Raw genomic sequence first — 16,028 nt, forward strand, 5'->3', positions numbered from 1 at the left:
TTTTCTTGAAGGGATCTCTAGTATTTCCCATTCTGTTGTTTTCCTCTATTCCTTTGCACTGATCGCTGAGGAAGGCTTTCTTATTTCTCCTGGCTGTTCTTTGGAACTCTGCATTCAAATGGGAATACCTTTCCTTTTCTCCTTTGCTTTTTACTTCTCTTCTTTTCACAGCTATTTGTAAGGCCTCCTCAGACAACCATTTTGCCTTTTTGCATTTCTTTTCCTTGGGGATGGTCTTGATCCCTGTCTCCTGTACAATGTCACGAACCTCCGTCCATAGTTCATCAGGTTCTCTGTCTATTAGATCTAGTCCCTTAAATCTATTTCCTACTTCCACTGTATAGTCATAAGGGATTTGATTTAGGTCATACCTGAATGGTCTAGTGGTTTTCCCTACTTTCTTCAGTTTAAGTCTAAATTTGGCAATAAGGAGTTCATGAGCTGAGCCACAGTCAGCTCCTGGTCTTGTTTTTGCTGACTGTATAGAGCTTCTCCATCTTTGGCTGCACAGAATATTATCAGTCTGATTTCGACCATCTGGTGATTTCCATGTGTAGAGTCTTTTCTTGTGTTGTTGGAAGAGGGTGTTTGCTATGACCAGTGCATTCTCTTGGCAAAACTCTATTAGCCTTTGCCCTCTTTCATTCCATACTCCAAGGCCAAATTTGCCTGTTTTCCAGGTGTTTCTTGACTTCCTATTTTGCATTCCAGTCCCCTATAATGAAAAGGACATCTTTTTTGGGTATTAGTTCTAAAAGGTCTTGTAAGTCTTCATAGAACCGTTCAACTTCAGCTTCTTCAGCGTTACTGGTTGGGGCATAGGCTTGGATTACTGTGATATTGAATGGTTTGCCTTTGAAACGAACAGAGATCATTCTGTCGTTTTTGAGATTGCATCCAAGTACTGCATTTCGGACTCTTGTTGACCATGATGGCTACTCCGTTTCTTCTAAGGGATTCCTGCCCACAGTAGTAGACATAATATAATGGTCATCTGAGTTAAATTCTGACAGAATGTGGTCCACTGGAGAAGGGAATGGCAAACCACTTCAGTATTCTTGCCCTGAGAACCCCATGAACAGTATGAGAACGCAAAATGATAGGATACTGAAAGAGGAACTCCCCAGGTCGGTAGGTGCCCAATACGCTACTGGAGATCAGAGGAGAAATAACTCCAGAAAGAATGAAGGGATGGAGCCAAAGCAAAAACAACACCCAGTTTTGGATGGGACTGGTGATAGAAGCAAGGTCCGACGCTGTAAAGAGCATGGGAACCTGGAATGTTAGGTCCATGAATCAAGGCAAATTGGAAGTGGTCAAACAGGAGATGGCAAGAGTGAATGTCGACATTCTAGGAATCAGTGAACTAAAATGGACTGGAATGAGTAGGATTATACTAAATTTTAAATGAGTTGCTTCCATGTTGAAAGAACATGAATTTGTAATCATAAGTTTTTTTATGATTAAACTTAATCATAAGTTTGTTTACTGTATTTCATTCCACATATGTAATCAGAGTACCCTTACTTGTCTTCTCTCTCCTAAAAAACCCCAAATCAGATAATGAATATAATCCCTTCTTGGCTCACACAATCCTCAGGATTTAAACCACTTGCAGGGCTTGTCAGATTTATATATTTATTAGTTAATAATTTTAATCCAAGTTACTTACGTGTTTGTCTTACTTCCTCTTCTACTTAATTCATATAGATTGCAGGAAAGAGAGAGACTTCCCCAGCCTTGGGATGTTTTACCACGTGAGAATGACAGATATGTGTGGGATAAGCTTTTCTTTATAACCTAACTGAATTCAAAATTCAGTTGGGTGCTAAGTGCTATGTTAATTTAGACTGACTGTTAAAATATTCCTACTACATGAGATGAATGTATTCCTGCAAACTGGGTGTAAATCAAGTGTCACATTAAAAGCACTTAGCCAAGGCTACTATTTATAAAGAACTCCTTCACATATTTTTGAAAAGTGAATAAAAATATCTAATTTCTTTTAATAATTCTGAATTTTCAGATAGTGGGTTTGTTTACAGTGAGGACACCACCACCACCCCCTGGTTTTTGTGGGGATTTTTTGTTGTTGAATTTATTTGTTGAGTTTTCCTTGTTTAACTTAATTAAGATAATATTAACTTCATTTTATACCCTATAATCATTTCACTGGACAAGCATTTAAATGCTTCTGTGTACCTGGGACTGTGCTGGTCCCTGGGATTACATGACCAAACAAGACCTGATCGCTGTCCTCAGGCAGCTCTCTTCAGTCTGATGGAGGAGACAAATAATTACAGCACAGCATGTTCAGTGCTCAGTAGAGTTTGGAGTTGTAAAGAAGTAACAGTGGCCTCAGGTAGGGGCCAGCTATCTGTGCTGAGTCTTGAAAGGAATCAACTAGGCTAAGGTGGAGAAAATGAAGGGGCAGAAGTCAACCAGGCAGAGGCTAGTGTGTGCAGTCACTGAGGCTTAAAGAGGTTGGTGTGCCTGGAAAATCAACTTGGCTGGAAAGTAGACTGAAGTGTGGCTAAGGTGATGAGAAATATGGTTGAGAGGTAAGCAAAGGCCAGATTCATTCAGTCATTAATACTTACTGAGTACCTGAAGTGTGCCAGGTGTATTCTCAATGCTGACCATACAGAAACAAACAAAGTTTGAGAACTTAAGATTTTAGTAAATAGTTTTATATCTGTCCCTTTATGCCAGTCTTTTATTTTAAAAAGAGCACATGATAATTAATCAAGCAGTCTATGGCTTTAAAAGAAAGACATAGGTTTTATTCTGGAGGACCAGCCATTATCAATATTTTATTTTCCATGAAAAGGAAAGAATACTCTAAAGATTGAAGTTTCAGAAAGCACTCTTTCAGGCCTCTGCCGTCAGGCTGGCGAATCTCTAAACCATCCAGAAGATGCTGTTTCTCAAAAGAAAGACCAAATTCACCTAACATTTTTCTTTATCTTCTATTTCACTTTGAGCTTTTGGGTTGATTTAAGATTTAAGAAAGCACTGTTTGCTGTTTATGAAAAAGATTTAAAATCTTAGTTGTCAAAGCAGCGTTTGAAAGGTAGTAAGAATCTATCTTGCATTTGACTGATTTGAGGTAGAAAAAATAAATTTAAACATTTAGAGATATAACTTAGGCTGTCACCTTGAGCATTAATGGAGTAAAGTTTATAAATCTTTGTTGACCAATCAGAAAGTTTCTTAATTGAGCAGGTCACTACTTAACAATTATTTATCACTTATTATATGCCTGGCCAGCTGTGTTTAGTGCTTTACAGCCCTTCTTTCACTTAAAATATTTTCACAGGATGGTTAGAATTATCACTGTATTACACATGAAGAAAGTGAGCTCAAAGAATTTGAGTAATTTGCTCAAGATCACAGTAAGTTACCAAGTTGCAATTCAAGTCTAACTCTTTCTGCTGATGTTGTTTGTTGTCGTTTTTAGCCACCTGGCTTTAAAAAAGTTGTACTGCCAATAGTGAGATAGCCCCAGTTAAATGAAGCTTTAGTGTTAAAGGTACACATTTACAGAAGTAAAAAGAAAGTAAAAAGTGGAGTTGATAGATAAGATTTGTCATTATCCTCCTAGAATTAACTTTCATTTATCTGTCGTCTTTCCTGCTGTATGATCATTTTTTCATCTTGGAGCCATGAGGGAACTTTATGGCTATTTATGATTGTTCTTATGTTTGCTTTTAGTGGAATCTAATCAGAAAAGCTCATTCCAAGAAATTCCCAAACTTAATGAAGAACTACTCAGCAAACAAAAACAACTTGAGAAGATTGAATCTGGAGAGCTCGGGTTGAACAAAGTCTGGATAAACATCACAGAAATGAATAAGCAGGTAGCAAAAGTGTGTTCTTTCTGTATAAGCTATGAATGTTTCATTTTGTCTGTCTAGTATGTATCAGTAAGTGTAGGGAACTCACTTCAGATTGTTTTATGTTTTGAAATGGTGCTTTGCATACTGTGATCCCAACACATTAAAGTCAGGTAAGATAGATAATGGTTATGCATTTACCATATATTTAAAATGTTAATCCTTTCTACAGAGGAGCAGAGTTTTACCAAGTAGAGAAGCTTAGAAGGAGTTAGAAATTCATGAATCAGCTTTTCCTAAGGAGCAGTGTAGATATTAAATGTAAGAACGTATCGCCTAACCTCCCTAAGAAAATTGGATAACTGGTTTTTATCAGATAATGAGAGCTTATTTTGCTTAATAGAATTTGAGTAATTTGCTCAAGATCACAGTAAGATACTGAGTTGTCTGTAAGTTGCGAACTTACAGACAGCCTTGGGATGTGGTGCTGTATGCCTCACTGGAAACTTAGCAGCAGCTAATGATAATTATTATTCTAGAATAGCATTAGAGGAAATGGCAGAGTTGGTTAAATACCTTGACCACGCAAGTAGGCTTAGAGCCAAAACTTCCAGTCCCTAAATTGGCCAGATCTCACATTGATTCCGAAAGAGGGACTGCCAGAGGAAAAAGGAGTATTCAGAGGATGTTGATGGAGCATCTTATATAAATAAGGTGCTGCAGCGGCAACTCGGTGGCTCTAGCCCTTGTTCTCAGTTTGTGTGCTTTAGTTAAGAAAGACATGCATTGACTGAAAAGAAAACTCAAGTGCCAAGTGAATGGTCCACCCACAATAGTCCTTAAAAATAGCTTTGTCATTCCTGTTGTGGCTAAAAGGATGTTCTGTTCTTTGGAGTGGAGTCACAAAGTTCAGAATCAGTCAGGGCAGAGAGCACTGTGCTAGAATAAAGTGCTTGCCAGTGTTTCTGAAGCTACCTGCGTCTTTCAGCAGTAGTTTGGGAGTGGCGCAGGCCAGCACTTGTGACCACAGATCAATGACCTAGGGCAGTGGCTTTTAGACTTTTGCCTGGAACCCACAGTAAGAAATATTTTCCATAATTACCCAGTAAACCACATACATGTGTGTGTGTGCACGCGCACATGCACACACTTGGTCACATCCAACTCTTTGTGACCCCATGGACTGTAGCCCACCAGGCTCCTCTGAAAATGGGATTTCCCTGGCACGAATACTGAATGGGTTGCCATTTCCTTCTCCAGGGGATCTTCCCAACCCAGGGATTGAAACCTTGTCTCCTGTATCTCCTGCATTGGCACTTGGATTCTTTACCACTAGCGCCACCTGGGTGTGACTGAAATAAAAGTTTCTGAAAACAATCACTTGCCTTAATATAATGCTGCCTTATGATATTTTATTTTTTATTTAGTTCTCTTTCATTTTTATAAGTATCATGAAATAATTGATGGGTTAGAGCACCTACTATTGACTAGTTAGTTATCATTTAGACTTGGACTCTCAGTAATAAGGGAAAAGCAGGGATTCACTCCTTTTTTACAAGAAATGTAGGATAGATTCTGACCTTGCTTGTATTCACAGAACAAATGAGCAGTTTGGCCAGAGAGTACAAGTTAAAGTAAACCACCATGAAGCACTGAGAAATAATTAGCATCTCTTTCTGGGGCAAACCATGGGTTCTTTTGCAGTTCTAAGGCATCTAATTATACCAGAAGGTTGTCCATTGTGTTCTGAGCTTTGAGCACAGTAATAATGATGATGGCACTTAAGATGGTAACTGCCACCCATTAAATTCCTTCTTTATGCAGGCCCCTATTAGATGCACTACATATGAGATATCCTGTTTTGCTTCTGTAGCTCTATGTAGTAGGAGGTACTGTCTCCGTTTTACAGATCAGAAAACCAAGGCTTATTGAGGTTAAGAGGTTTACCCAAGGTCAACTGCTGTGTAGCAGTGCTAACAAAATATTCAAGTTGTAGAAACCTATTTTCTTTCCAGTTTTTTATTCTACCTTCCATCTTTATATAATCTCTAAAGGATGCAGTAGGTGCTTAGTGGATAAAGCTGAAAGAATGTATTGTCAAGTCCATCGGGGCTTATAATCGATGATTATCTATTTTAGTAACTTTTTTACTTACTATTTAAAGAGCACTTAATTTTAACCCCAAAGCAAAAAAGCAACATTTCAGACTTTATAGTATAAAATGGTCTAATAAGTAAATGGTCTACAGTAGCTATTTTTAATTTCACTAATGAAAAGTCATGTAATATCCATGAAAGTCATGACTCATCTTTTGGCTGGAATGTAGGGGCTTTTTTTCTTAATGGTTTGTATTTAATTCAACTTCTTTTAGACTCTTTGAATTGCATTGTGTGACGTTAGAGATAAGTTTTATAATGCTCAAATCCAACCTAACATTCTAGAATGTGTCTATCAGAGACCTAAACAGCCTCTGATGTCAGTAATGGGAGAGTGTCCCTTGCCTTTCATTCTAGTTACACATGTAGCTTTGCAGTAGTTTTCCACAGATGTGGGCATTATTCCACCCAAGAGAGGAGTGCTGAAAAACAGAATCCAGCTTTGTGGTTTCCGGGACTGTAGCTGAATCCTGGTGACCAGTGTATGATCCAGATCATATAAGTGAGTACGAAGTTCTCTAAGTCCTCTAACATTTAGAGGACTTGAATGGTCCTCTAAGAGAGCACTTAGAGGAAAATGAATGGTCAGCTCTCCAGAGCGTACTCTTTCTGTGAGTCAGCTGATAGCCCAGGCCTAGAGCACTTGGGGCATGGGGAGAAGTGGACAGCGCCTCATCTTTCATTGCCTTGGCTTTCAGCTGTTCCTCTGATTTGGGTGAAATGGTAGCTGCCAGCTAGCCACACTGGCCATTTGTGAGGCCATGACCATTCTCCAGATACTTGTGATCAGGATAGTGCAGTACCTGGGAGAGTAGCTCTACCCAGATTGCTTCACCCAGAACACAGCTTGTTGTCTGTTTAAAATCTGGCCAGTTGTCAGTGAAAGGAGTTGTTCCCTCAGGTGGAAAAAGGTAATCACACAATTGATACAGTATGGAATACTGTATGGAATAATCATATCCTTGCTTGTCAAGTTGGTATAGAGCCAGTTGTGTACGTGCTCTGGGGCATTGAATAAAAGAGATGTGGGAGAGACCCCTTCCCAGTACTTCAGGGTTGAGCATGTTAAGATAGTCTTGGAAGGCCCAGTGGAGGGTGTGGGGAAAGGGTTGGGAAAGGGCTAGCCAAGGAGATCTGTCACGCCCCTCCCAAAGCTTTGTGATGTGTTTTTCCTATGTGTCTATTTCCTTCCCATCTTTTGTCTTTAAAATTTCACAAGTAATATGTGAACATATTCTTATATAAGATTTAATAGTAAGATACACATAAAACTCTTAAGAAAATTCTTCACTGCCATCTCTGTATGTGCCCCCATCATACACAGATACACACATTCCCTGTCCCTGTAGTTGTTGTCAATAGTCTGGGCTACATTTTTGCAGTTCACTTTATATACATTTACAAAATCAAAATAGCTTTTAATATGAATTGGTTTATAGGTTATTGTATACACGTGCACACATATGTGTGACTTTATAAATGGAGTCATTAGGTACATATTCTACAGCTTTCTCTGTTTACTCAATATATCTATATCCTTGTGATAGACGTTTAGATTGTTTTCTAATGTTTTGCCGTTACAAATAAGAAACCAGTGAATAGTCTTGAGCACACATCTTTATGCTTGTGAGCATAATCTTTTTTTAAATTTACATTTTCTTTCAGCTTTATTGAGATATAATTAACACTAAGCACTGTATAAGTTGAAGGTGTACAGCGTAATGATTTGATTTACATCATAAAATGATTATCACAGTATGTTTACTGAGCATTCATCATCTCATACAGATACAAAATTAAAGGAGTAGAAAAAAGTATTTTTCCTTGTGATGAGAACTCTTAGGATTTACTGTTTTAACAACTTTCATGTATAACATACAGCAGTGTTAATTATCTTCATCATGTTGTACATTACATCTCTAGTACTTATTTATCTTATAACAAGAGGTTTGTATGTGTTGACTATCTTCCTCCAAATTCCCCTCCCCTCCCCACCACCACCGCCATCCCCACCCCCCACTTATGGTAACCAACCACAAATTTGGTCTCTTTTTATGACTTTATTTTTGAAGTATAATTGACCTGTAACACTGTTAGTTTCTGTTACACAACAAATAATTTGGTATTTATTTTCATTTCAAAGTGATCACCAGTGTTACTTATGTCACCATACAAAGATATTGTGTAGTTATTGACTGCCTTCTCCACGCTGCTCATTTCATGCCTATAACTCATTTATTTTGCAACTGGAAGTTTGTACCTCTTTATCTCCCTCACTTTGTTCTTTCCTTCCCCCACACCCCTCCCGTCTGGCAGACACCTGTTTGTCCTCTGTATCTGTTTCTGTTTTGTTATGTTTGTTCATTTGTTCTTTAGCTTCCATGTATAAGTGATTTCCTACAGTGTTTGTCTTCTCCGTCTGATTTATTTCACAGAGCATAATGTCCTTTGGGTTCATCTGTATTGTCGCAAGTGGCAAGATTTTACTCCTTTCTATGGCTGAGTAATATTCTTTTGTATGTATATGTGTGTGTATGTGTATAGTACACACCACAACTTCTTAATCCATTCATCTGTTGATGGGCACTTAGGTTGCTTGTATATCTTTTCTGTTGTAAATAATGCTACAGTGAACATAGAGGTGCATATTTCTTTTTTTTTTTTTTTTCTCTTTCTGGTGTGGACTGATTTAGTTTTTTTTAAAAATTAATTTCCTGACTTAAAGCAGGAACTTTTATTTAAGCTAGACCATTTAAGCTAAACCATTTCATGCATAGTCATTTTTTATCATTTTATACAGTGATTTGAAACTTATTAGGGTACTCTCTGGCTGCTTTTATCACTTTTATTTTTGATAGTGCATGTCAACTTTATGTTGGCATAAGAACTGTTTAAGGGAGTGTTTGAAACATACATCTTTTCTAATGTTTTCATTTTCTTCAGATAAGTACCCAGGAGTGAAACTGCTGGATGATATGGTAGTTCTGTTTTTTATTTTTTTAGGAATCTCCATACTGTTTTCCATAGTAGCTGCACCAGTTTACATTCCCATTACATTATGTTCCCTTTTCTCCACATCTTCTCCAGTACTTGTTATCTGTTGTCTTTTTGACAGTAGCCATTTTGACAGGTGGGAGGCAATGTGGTTTTCATTTGCTTTTTCCCTGATGATCAGTGATGTTGAACATCTTTTCATGTGCCTGTCTTCATTGGGAAAAAAATCTGTTCAGATCTGCCCTTTTTTTTTTTTTTTTTTAAAGAAAAAATATTTATTCTGGTTAGTGCTTATAAGAATAAAGTTAGGGAAAACATGAAAAGTTACTTTGCCTTTTCTTTTTTTTGGGGGGGGTTTTGTCATACATTGATATGAATCAGCCATAGATTTACACGTATTCCCCATCCCGAGCCCCCCTCCCACCTCCCTCTCCACCCGATTCCCCTGGGTCTTCCCAGTGCACCAGGCCCGAGCACTTGTCTCATGCATCCCACCTGGGCTGGTGATCTGTTTCACCATAGATAGTATACATGCTGTTCTTTTGAAATATCCCACCCTCGCCTTCTCCCACAGAGTTCAAAAGTCTGTTCTGTATTTCTGTGTCTCTTTTTTCTGTTTTGCATATAGGGTTATCGTTGCCATCTTTCTAAATTCCATATATATGTGTTAGTATGCTGTAATGTTCTTTATCTTTCTGGCTTACTTCACTCTGTATAAGGGGCTCCAGTTTCATCCATCAAGATTCAATGATTCAAATGAATTCTTTTTAACGGCTGAGTAATATTCCATGGTGTATATGTACCACAGCTTCCTTATCCATTCATCTGCTGATGGGCATCTAGGTTGCTTCCATGTCCTGGCTATTATAAACAGTGCCGCGATGAACATTGGGGTGCACGTGTCTCTTTCAGATCTGGTTTCCTCAGTGTGTATGCCCAGAAGTGGGATTGCTGGGTCATATGGCAGTTCTATTTCCAGTTTTTTAAGAAATCTCCACACTGTTTTCCATAGCGGTTGTACTAGTTTGCATTCCTACCAACAGTGTAAGAGGGTTCCCTTTTCTCCACACCCTCTCCAGCATTTATTGCTTGTAGACTTTTGGATAGCAGCCATCCTGATTGGCGTGTAATGGTACCTCATTGTGGTTTTGATTTGCATTTCTCTGATAATGAGTGATGTTGAGCATCTTTTCATGTGTTTGTTAGCCATCTGTATGTCTTCTTCGGAGAAATGTCTGTTTAGTTCTTTGGCCAAATTTTTGATTGGGTCATTTATTTTTCTGGAATTGAGCTGCAGGAACTGCTTGTATATTTTTGAGATTAATCCTTTGTCTGTTTCTTCATTTGCTATTATTTTCTCCCAATCTGAGGGCTGTCTTTTCACCTTACTTATAGTTTCCTTTGTAGTGCAAAAGCTTTTAAGTTTAATTAGGTCCCATTTGTTTATTTTTGCTTTTATTTCCAGTATTCTGGGAGGTGGGTCATAGAGGATCTTGCAGTGATTTATGTCGGAGAGTGTTTTGCCTATGTTCTCCTCTAGGAGTTTTATAGTTTCTGGTCTTACATTTAGATCTTTAATCCATTTTGAGTTTATTTTTGTGTATGGTGTTAGCAAGTGTTCTAGTTTCATTCTTTTACAAGTGGTTGACCAGTTTTCCCAGCACCACTTGTTAAAGAGGTGGTCTTTTTTCCATTGTATATCCTTGCCTCCTTTGTCAAAGATAAGGTGTCCATAGGTTCGTGGATTTATCTCTGGACTTTCTATTCTGTTCCATTGATCTATATTTCTGTCTTTGTGCCAGTACCATACTGTCTTGATGACTGTGGAGATCTGCCCATTTTTTAATTGGGTTTTTTTTTTTAGGTGTTGAATTGTATAAGCTCTTTGTATATTTTGGGTATTAACTCCTTGTCAGATATATTGTTTGCAGATAACTTCTCCCATTCAGTAGAATCCCTTTTCACTTGGTTGATAGTTTCCCTCACTGTGTAAAAGCATTTTAGTTTGATGAAGTTCCATTTGTTTTTGCTTTTGTTTCTCTTGCCTAAGGATATAGATTCAAAAAAATATTATTAAGAGCAATGTCAAAGAGCTTACTGCCTGTATTTTCTCGTAGAAGTTTTATGGTTTCAGATCTTTTTTGTGCATGGTGTGAGAGAGTAGTCCAGTTCAGTTCTTTTGCATGTAGCTGTCTACTTTTCCCAGCACCATTTATCGAAGGGGCTATCTTTTCCCCATTGTATAGTCTTGCAATATTTTTTTGTAGATTAATGGCCCAGATAAGTGTGGGTTCATTTCTAGGCTCTCTGGTCTGTTCCACTGATTTATGTGTCTGTTTTTGTACCAGTCCCATTCTGTTTGATTATTGTAGCTTTATAGTATAGTTTGAAATCCGGGAGCATGATGCCTGTAGTTTTGTTCTTCTTTCTCAAGTTGTTTTGACGTTTTGAGGTCTTTTGTGTTTCCGTATAAAATTATTTGTTCTAGTTTTGTGAAAAATGCCATTGGTATTTTAATATAGATTGTATTGAATATATAGATTGCCTTGGGTAGTATGGTCATTTTAACAATGATTTTTTTCCCACTCCATGAACAATATATGTTTCCATCTGTTTGTGTCATTTTCTGTTTCTTTTATTAGTGTCTGACAGTTTTCCAAGTACAGGTCCTTTACCTCCTTAGTTAGATTTATTCCTAGGTATTTTCTTCTTTTTGATTAAGCAAGTAACCTCTAGGATAGATATTTCTAGAAATGAAGTTGCTGGATTAAAGAGTATAAACATTTCAAGTTGTGACAGATACTGCTAGATAACCATCTAACAAGTGTCTCCAATTTACATTTCCATTAACAATGCATGAGAATACCTGTTTCCTTACGTGCTTTTCAGACCTCAATATCATTCATACCTTTTTAAAGACATGGTTAAAACCTCCTTGATGTAATTGCTGCTGTTAAGAATTTATGGTTTGCTGCAAATCTCTCTCTGGGGCTGAGGTTTCTCACTCATTCTATTTTTAAATGGATAGAGTTGGAATGTTGATTATTTGTCTGAATATTTTGGAACACTTATGGAGAATTCCATGTTTAAGTGCTTATTAAATTTTGTTATTAAAGAGCTAAGATTTATTTAGTATTTTGTTTGTATCAGTTACTATGCTAAGAGTTCTAGTTATCTTATTTAATCCTCATATCTGTTGCTGTGTTACATTTGCCCCAAAACTTCATGACTTAAAACAACAAACATTTGTCATCTCACAGTTTTTCTGGGTCAGAAATTTGGAAGCAGCTTAGTTGAGTTGCTCTAGCGAGGATCTAAGGTTGCAGCTAAAATATAGTATCAAGGCTGCATCATCTGAAGGCTTGACTGTGACTGAAGGATCATCAGTCACAGGGCTGTTGGCAGGAGTTCTCAGTTTGTCCCATCATGGCTTCTCCATGGGGCTACTTGGGTGTTCTTACAACGTGGCAGCTGGCTTGTCCAGAACAAGTGATCTAAGAGAGAACAAAAAGGAAGACTTACTGCTTTCTTATGACCTAGTTTCCAAAGTTGCCCATTGTCACTTTCACTTTATTCTGTGGACCAAAAATGAGTCACAAGTGCAGACCACACTCAAGGGGAAGGGAATTAGTGTCCACCTCTTAAAGGGAAGACCATCAAAGAATTTGTGGACATATTTTAAAACCATCACACTTCCCTGTGAAATGGTTGTTGTTATACCATACTCCCAGTGAGGAAAATTAGTTCACACTTATGTAGTTTTATCTCTACTTCCTAGCCTCCACCCTCTGCTCTACTCAGGCTCACCTTCTCAGTGTCCATCTCAGCCACAGAGTGTTCATTCTTAGCCATTCATTCATTGGGTAGATACTTACTGAATGCCTGTCTTTGTGCCAGGTGTGTTATGGAAAATAAAAAAGAGGTGGTCCTTGATGACATGGAGCTTACTGTCTAGTGGAGGAGAGAAACCTTCATTTAAAATCACACACATAAATAAATCATTGTCACTTTGAGAAATGCTATGAAGGAAGAATATTCTTGCTGTTGCTTCCTACCTACTCGCTGATGCCACACTCACCCTTGTAACCTAGAAAGGAAAGCTGATTTATTTCTATTTATAAAACTCTTACTTCTCTGTCAGAGTCTGATTTGAGTCCTGCTTCAGTGAAGCTTGTCCCTTTCAACCTGCAGTAATAGTCTTTTCTCAGACTTTATTTGGTATCACATTTAGTACTTGTTTCTTTAATATCTTCATCTCCATCCCTCTTCCCTACCTCTGCCTCTCTGCCCTCCCCATTCTTCCCCTCTCTCCTCCCCGTCCTTTTCTCACTCATCTTTTGATCCTGCCCCCAGGCCTTCTTTCTATCCTCCGAATATGCCAAGCTCTTCCTCACACGGGGACCTAGCAGTTCCCTCTGAAATGTACTTCTTTTGATCTGGCTGGTTAATTCCTTATTATTTGGATCTCATCTTAAATTTCATCTTCTAATAGAGGCCTTCTCTGATAGTCCAGTCTGAAGTAGCTACCCAGTCATTCATCAAGTCACCTTATTTTAATTTTCCTCTAATGCATCCCACTATCTAAATATTTTTCTTACATGAAATTCTGTGTCTCTTTGCACTAAAATGTAAACACGAATGATCATTGACATCTGTGTTGTTCACCACTGGAATAAAATAGGGCTTGATAAATATTTGTTGCAGGAATGAATGAATGAGAAGGCTTCCCTAGTGACTCAGTGGTAAAGAATCCATCTGCTAATGCAGAAAGCACAGGAGATCCAGCTTTGAACCCTGGGTCAGGAGGTTCCCCTGGAGTAGGAAATGGCAACCTACTCCAGTATTCTTGCCTGGAAAATCCAATGGACAGAGGAGCCTGGCAGGCTGCAGTCCATGGGGTCACAAGTAGTTGGCCATGACTGTGACTCAGCACGCACAAATAAATGAGAGGATTAATGACAGGAAAATGGTCTGCCACTCCTGAACATATCCCTCCTAAAAGGAAAGAGGGAGAAAAGTTCCAGGGCTCCCCACTGTACTCCCTTGTTCAGAACATGCTGCTGCTTACTCCAGGAGCTCTCTTTAAGTACTTTACATAGTACTTGTTATTATCTAATACTTTTTTTCTTTGTTCTTCTATCACCTTTCTACCAGGATGTAAGCTCCATGAGAGCAAAACCTCATGATCTTGTTTGCTACTTTCTCCGCAGTGCTGGGCGCAGAGAAGGTGCCAGATATGTGTTGAAGAAAAGAATAAGGGGTCAGGTTTACGCCTACCACAGGGTTAGGCATGTCACAAGTGCCCTGAACCTTCCTTGATTACTCTGTGAGGCCACTCTGAATATAATTGCTATTGGTAGGTCTGTGTCCTCATCCTCGAATATGGGACAGGAAAGCAGTGTGGAACTGCACCTTCAGCCACACTGCAGTTGTTGGAGTATGATCTCTGCAACCTGACATGGCGTATTACACAGATTTCCCCAGTCCTCATTCAAGAGAGCAGTCCGGCTACTTAGAATGTTATCCCTAAATCGCAGAAGGGAAGATACATTTTATTTTGATTCAACTCCTATTTTAATGCATTCAGTCTATCAGTCAGCCAGCGAGTTAGTGGGTATTTATTGAGCCCCTCCAGGGTCCAAAGTAGTGCTTTGGTTGAGCAATTGAGTTTGAAATATTAATCACATTGTTAAACCAAAACTAAGTCCCCAAGTAGTTGAAAGTGCCATTCAGGTTGTCAGGTTCAGTTCCTGTCGACTATATTTTGTGATGATGGGCTTTTACTTTATAATATATTTTCCCACTTGGGTAGGAACAAAAGTTCAGTAAGTAACTGAGGTGGTATTTTTTATCAAAATGAAATCTTTTAGAGGTCCTTGATCATTAGCTTTCTTGCTGTACAGTTGTTTAAGGGTTGTATTATAATCACTGCATCATTTGGGCAATTTAAGATTTTTGGATCTTGTAGCTGCCAAGAATGGGGTAAAGAATACCTGCCTTTCCCTCTTTGGCCTGGCCAGGAGAGAACGGGTATTATTGCTGCCTTCCACACCTCAGGTCTATCCAAGGTACTCCACAGAGTTCCTCTGTTCCTGTGAGCTGACGGGGCAGGGTGTCTGGATTGCAGAATCACGTGGCATCCAAAGGTGCCTTGACAATCCTCATCAACTGCAGTGTGTGTGAAGCGATCATTTGTTCTACACATTCTGTTTTCATTGTTTATTACTCACTTCCTTTCAGATTTCTCTGCTGACTTCTGCAGTAAACCACCTCAAAGCCAACGTCAAGTCAGCTGCAGACTTAATTAGCCTGCCTGCCACTGTAGAGGGACTTCAGAAGGTAAGCGCTGTGTGTAGATACTGAAATTAACCAACTGTAATCCTACCTTCTTGCAAATTTTCTTTGAGAGGCTGGTATTTGAAATCAGTTACTCCAAGAAGTATCAGAGTTCAAGACGTCTCTGTGGTTAGTTGGGCTTTTAATTTGCAACAAGTGACTTTAACTATGGTTTATATGGATTCACACCATTTTATTTGGCTTTCCAAATCCCAGGAGTGCTTTGCTGGGACTCATGTTAACATGTGTGGGTTTGCTTTTCATTACTTGCCTTTTCAGTTCAACATCCACAGTGTCTTTATGAAAGCAGAGCAGTTGTACATGAGAGTTGCCCTAAATTGCTCTTATTTCCCATAATTGAGAAAGAGAGGTATTTTTGGTGAGTATGTTTTTATTGGTTTTGGTTTAAAAAAAAGGTTTGGAGAAGTACAAATAAAATTCCGGGATATGATAAATGTTGACAAAGATGTGGTGCAAAGAAAACTTTCGAACACTCCTGCTGAGAGTATAAATTGGTAAAAAGCATTTTAGAAAACAGTATATATTATTTTATAAAGGTGAAGGGGCACACCCTCTAAGCAAATCACTCTTCAGTATGTACTCTAGACTCTAGGCCCTAGGCAAACAGTACTTTAGAATTTCTGTTTACTTGATCCCTAGGATTCAGGCCGAGAGCAAGAGGCAGTGACCAACCAAATGAAGAATA

General features: G+C 38.5%; 1 protein-coding gene across 2 annotated transcripts in view; it reads left to right on the forward strand.

Moving 5' to 3' along the window:
* EFCAB14 (EF-hand calcium binding domain 14) overlaps positions 1-16,028 on the forward strand; it is a 42,379-nt gene that overhangs the window by 7,861 nt on the left and 18,490 nt on the right. For both annotated transcript variants that reach the window (XM_061121985.1, XM_061121984.1), the window contains exons 3-4: positions 3,715-3,860; positions 15,227-15,325. In XM_061121985.1, coding sequence (XP_060977968.1) covers positions 3,715-3,860; positions 15,227-15,325 — 245 coding nt within the window. The remainder of the gene's footprint in view (positions 1-3,714; positions 3,861-15,226; positions 15,326-16,028) is intronic.

This window comes from Dama dama, chromosome 20 (assembly GCF_033118175.1).
Source record: "Dama dama isolate Ldn47 chromosome 20, ASM3311817v1, whole genome shotgun sequence".
In the NCBI taxonomy this organism is placed as follows: domain Eukaryota; kingdom Metazoa; phylum Chordata; class Mammalia; order Artiodactyla; family Cervidae; genus Dama; species Dama dama.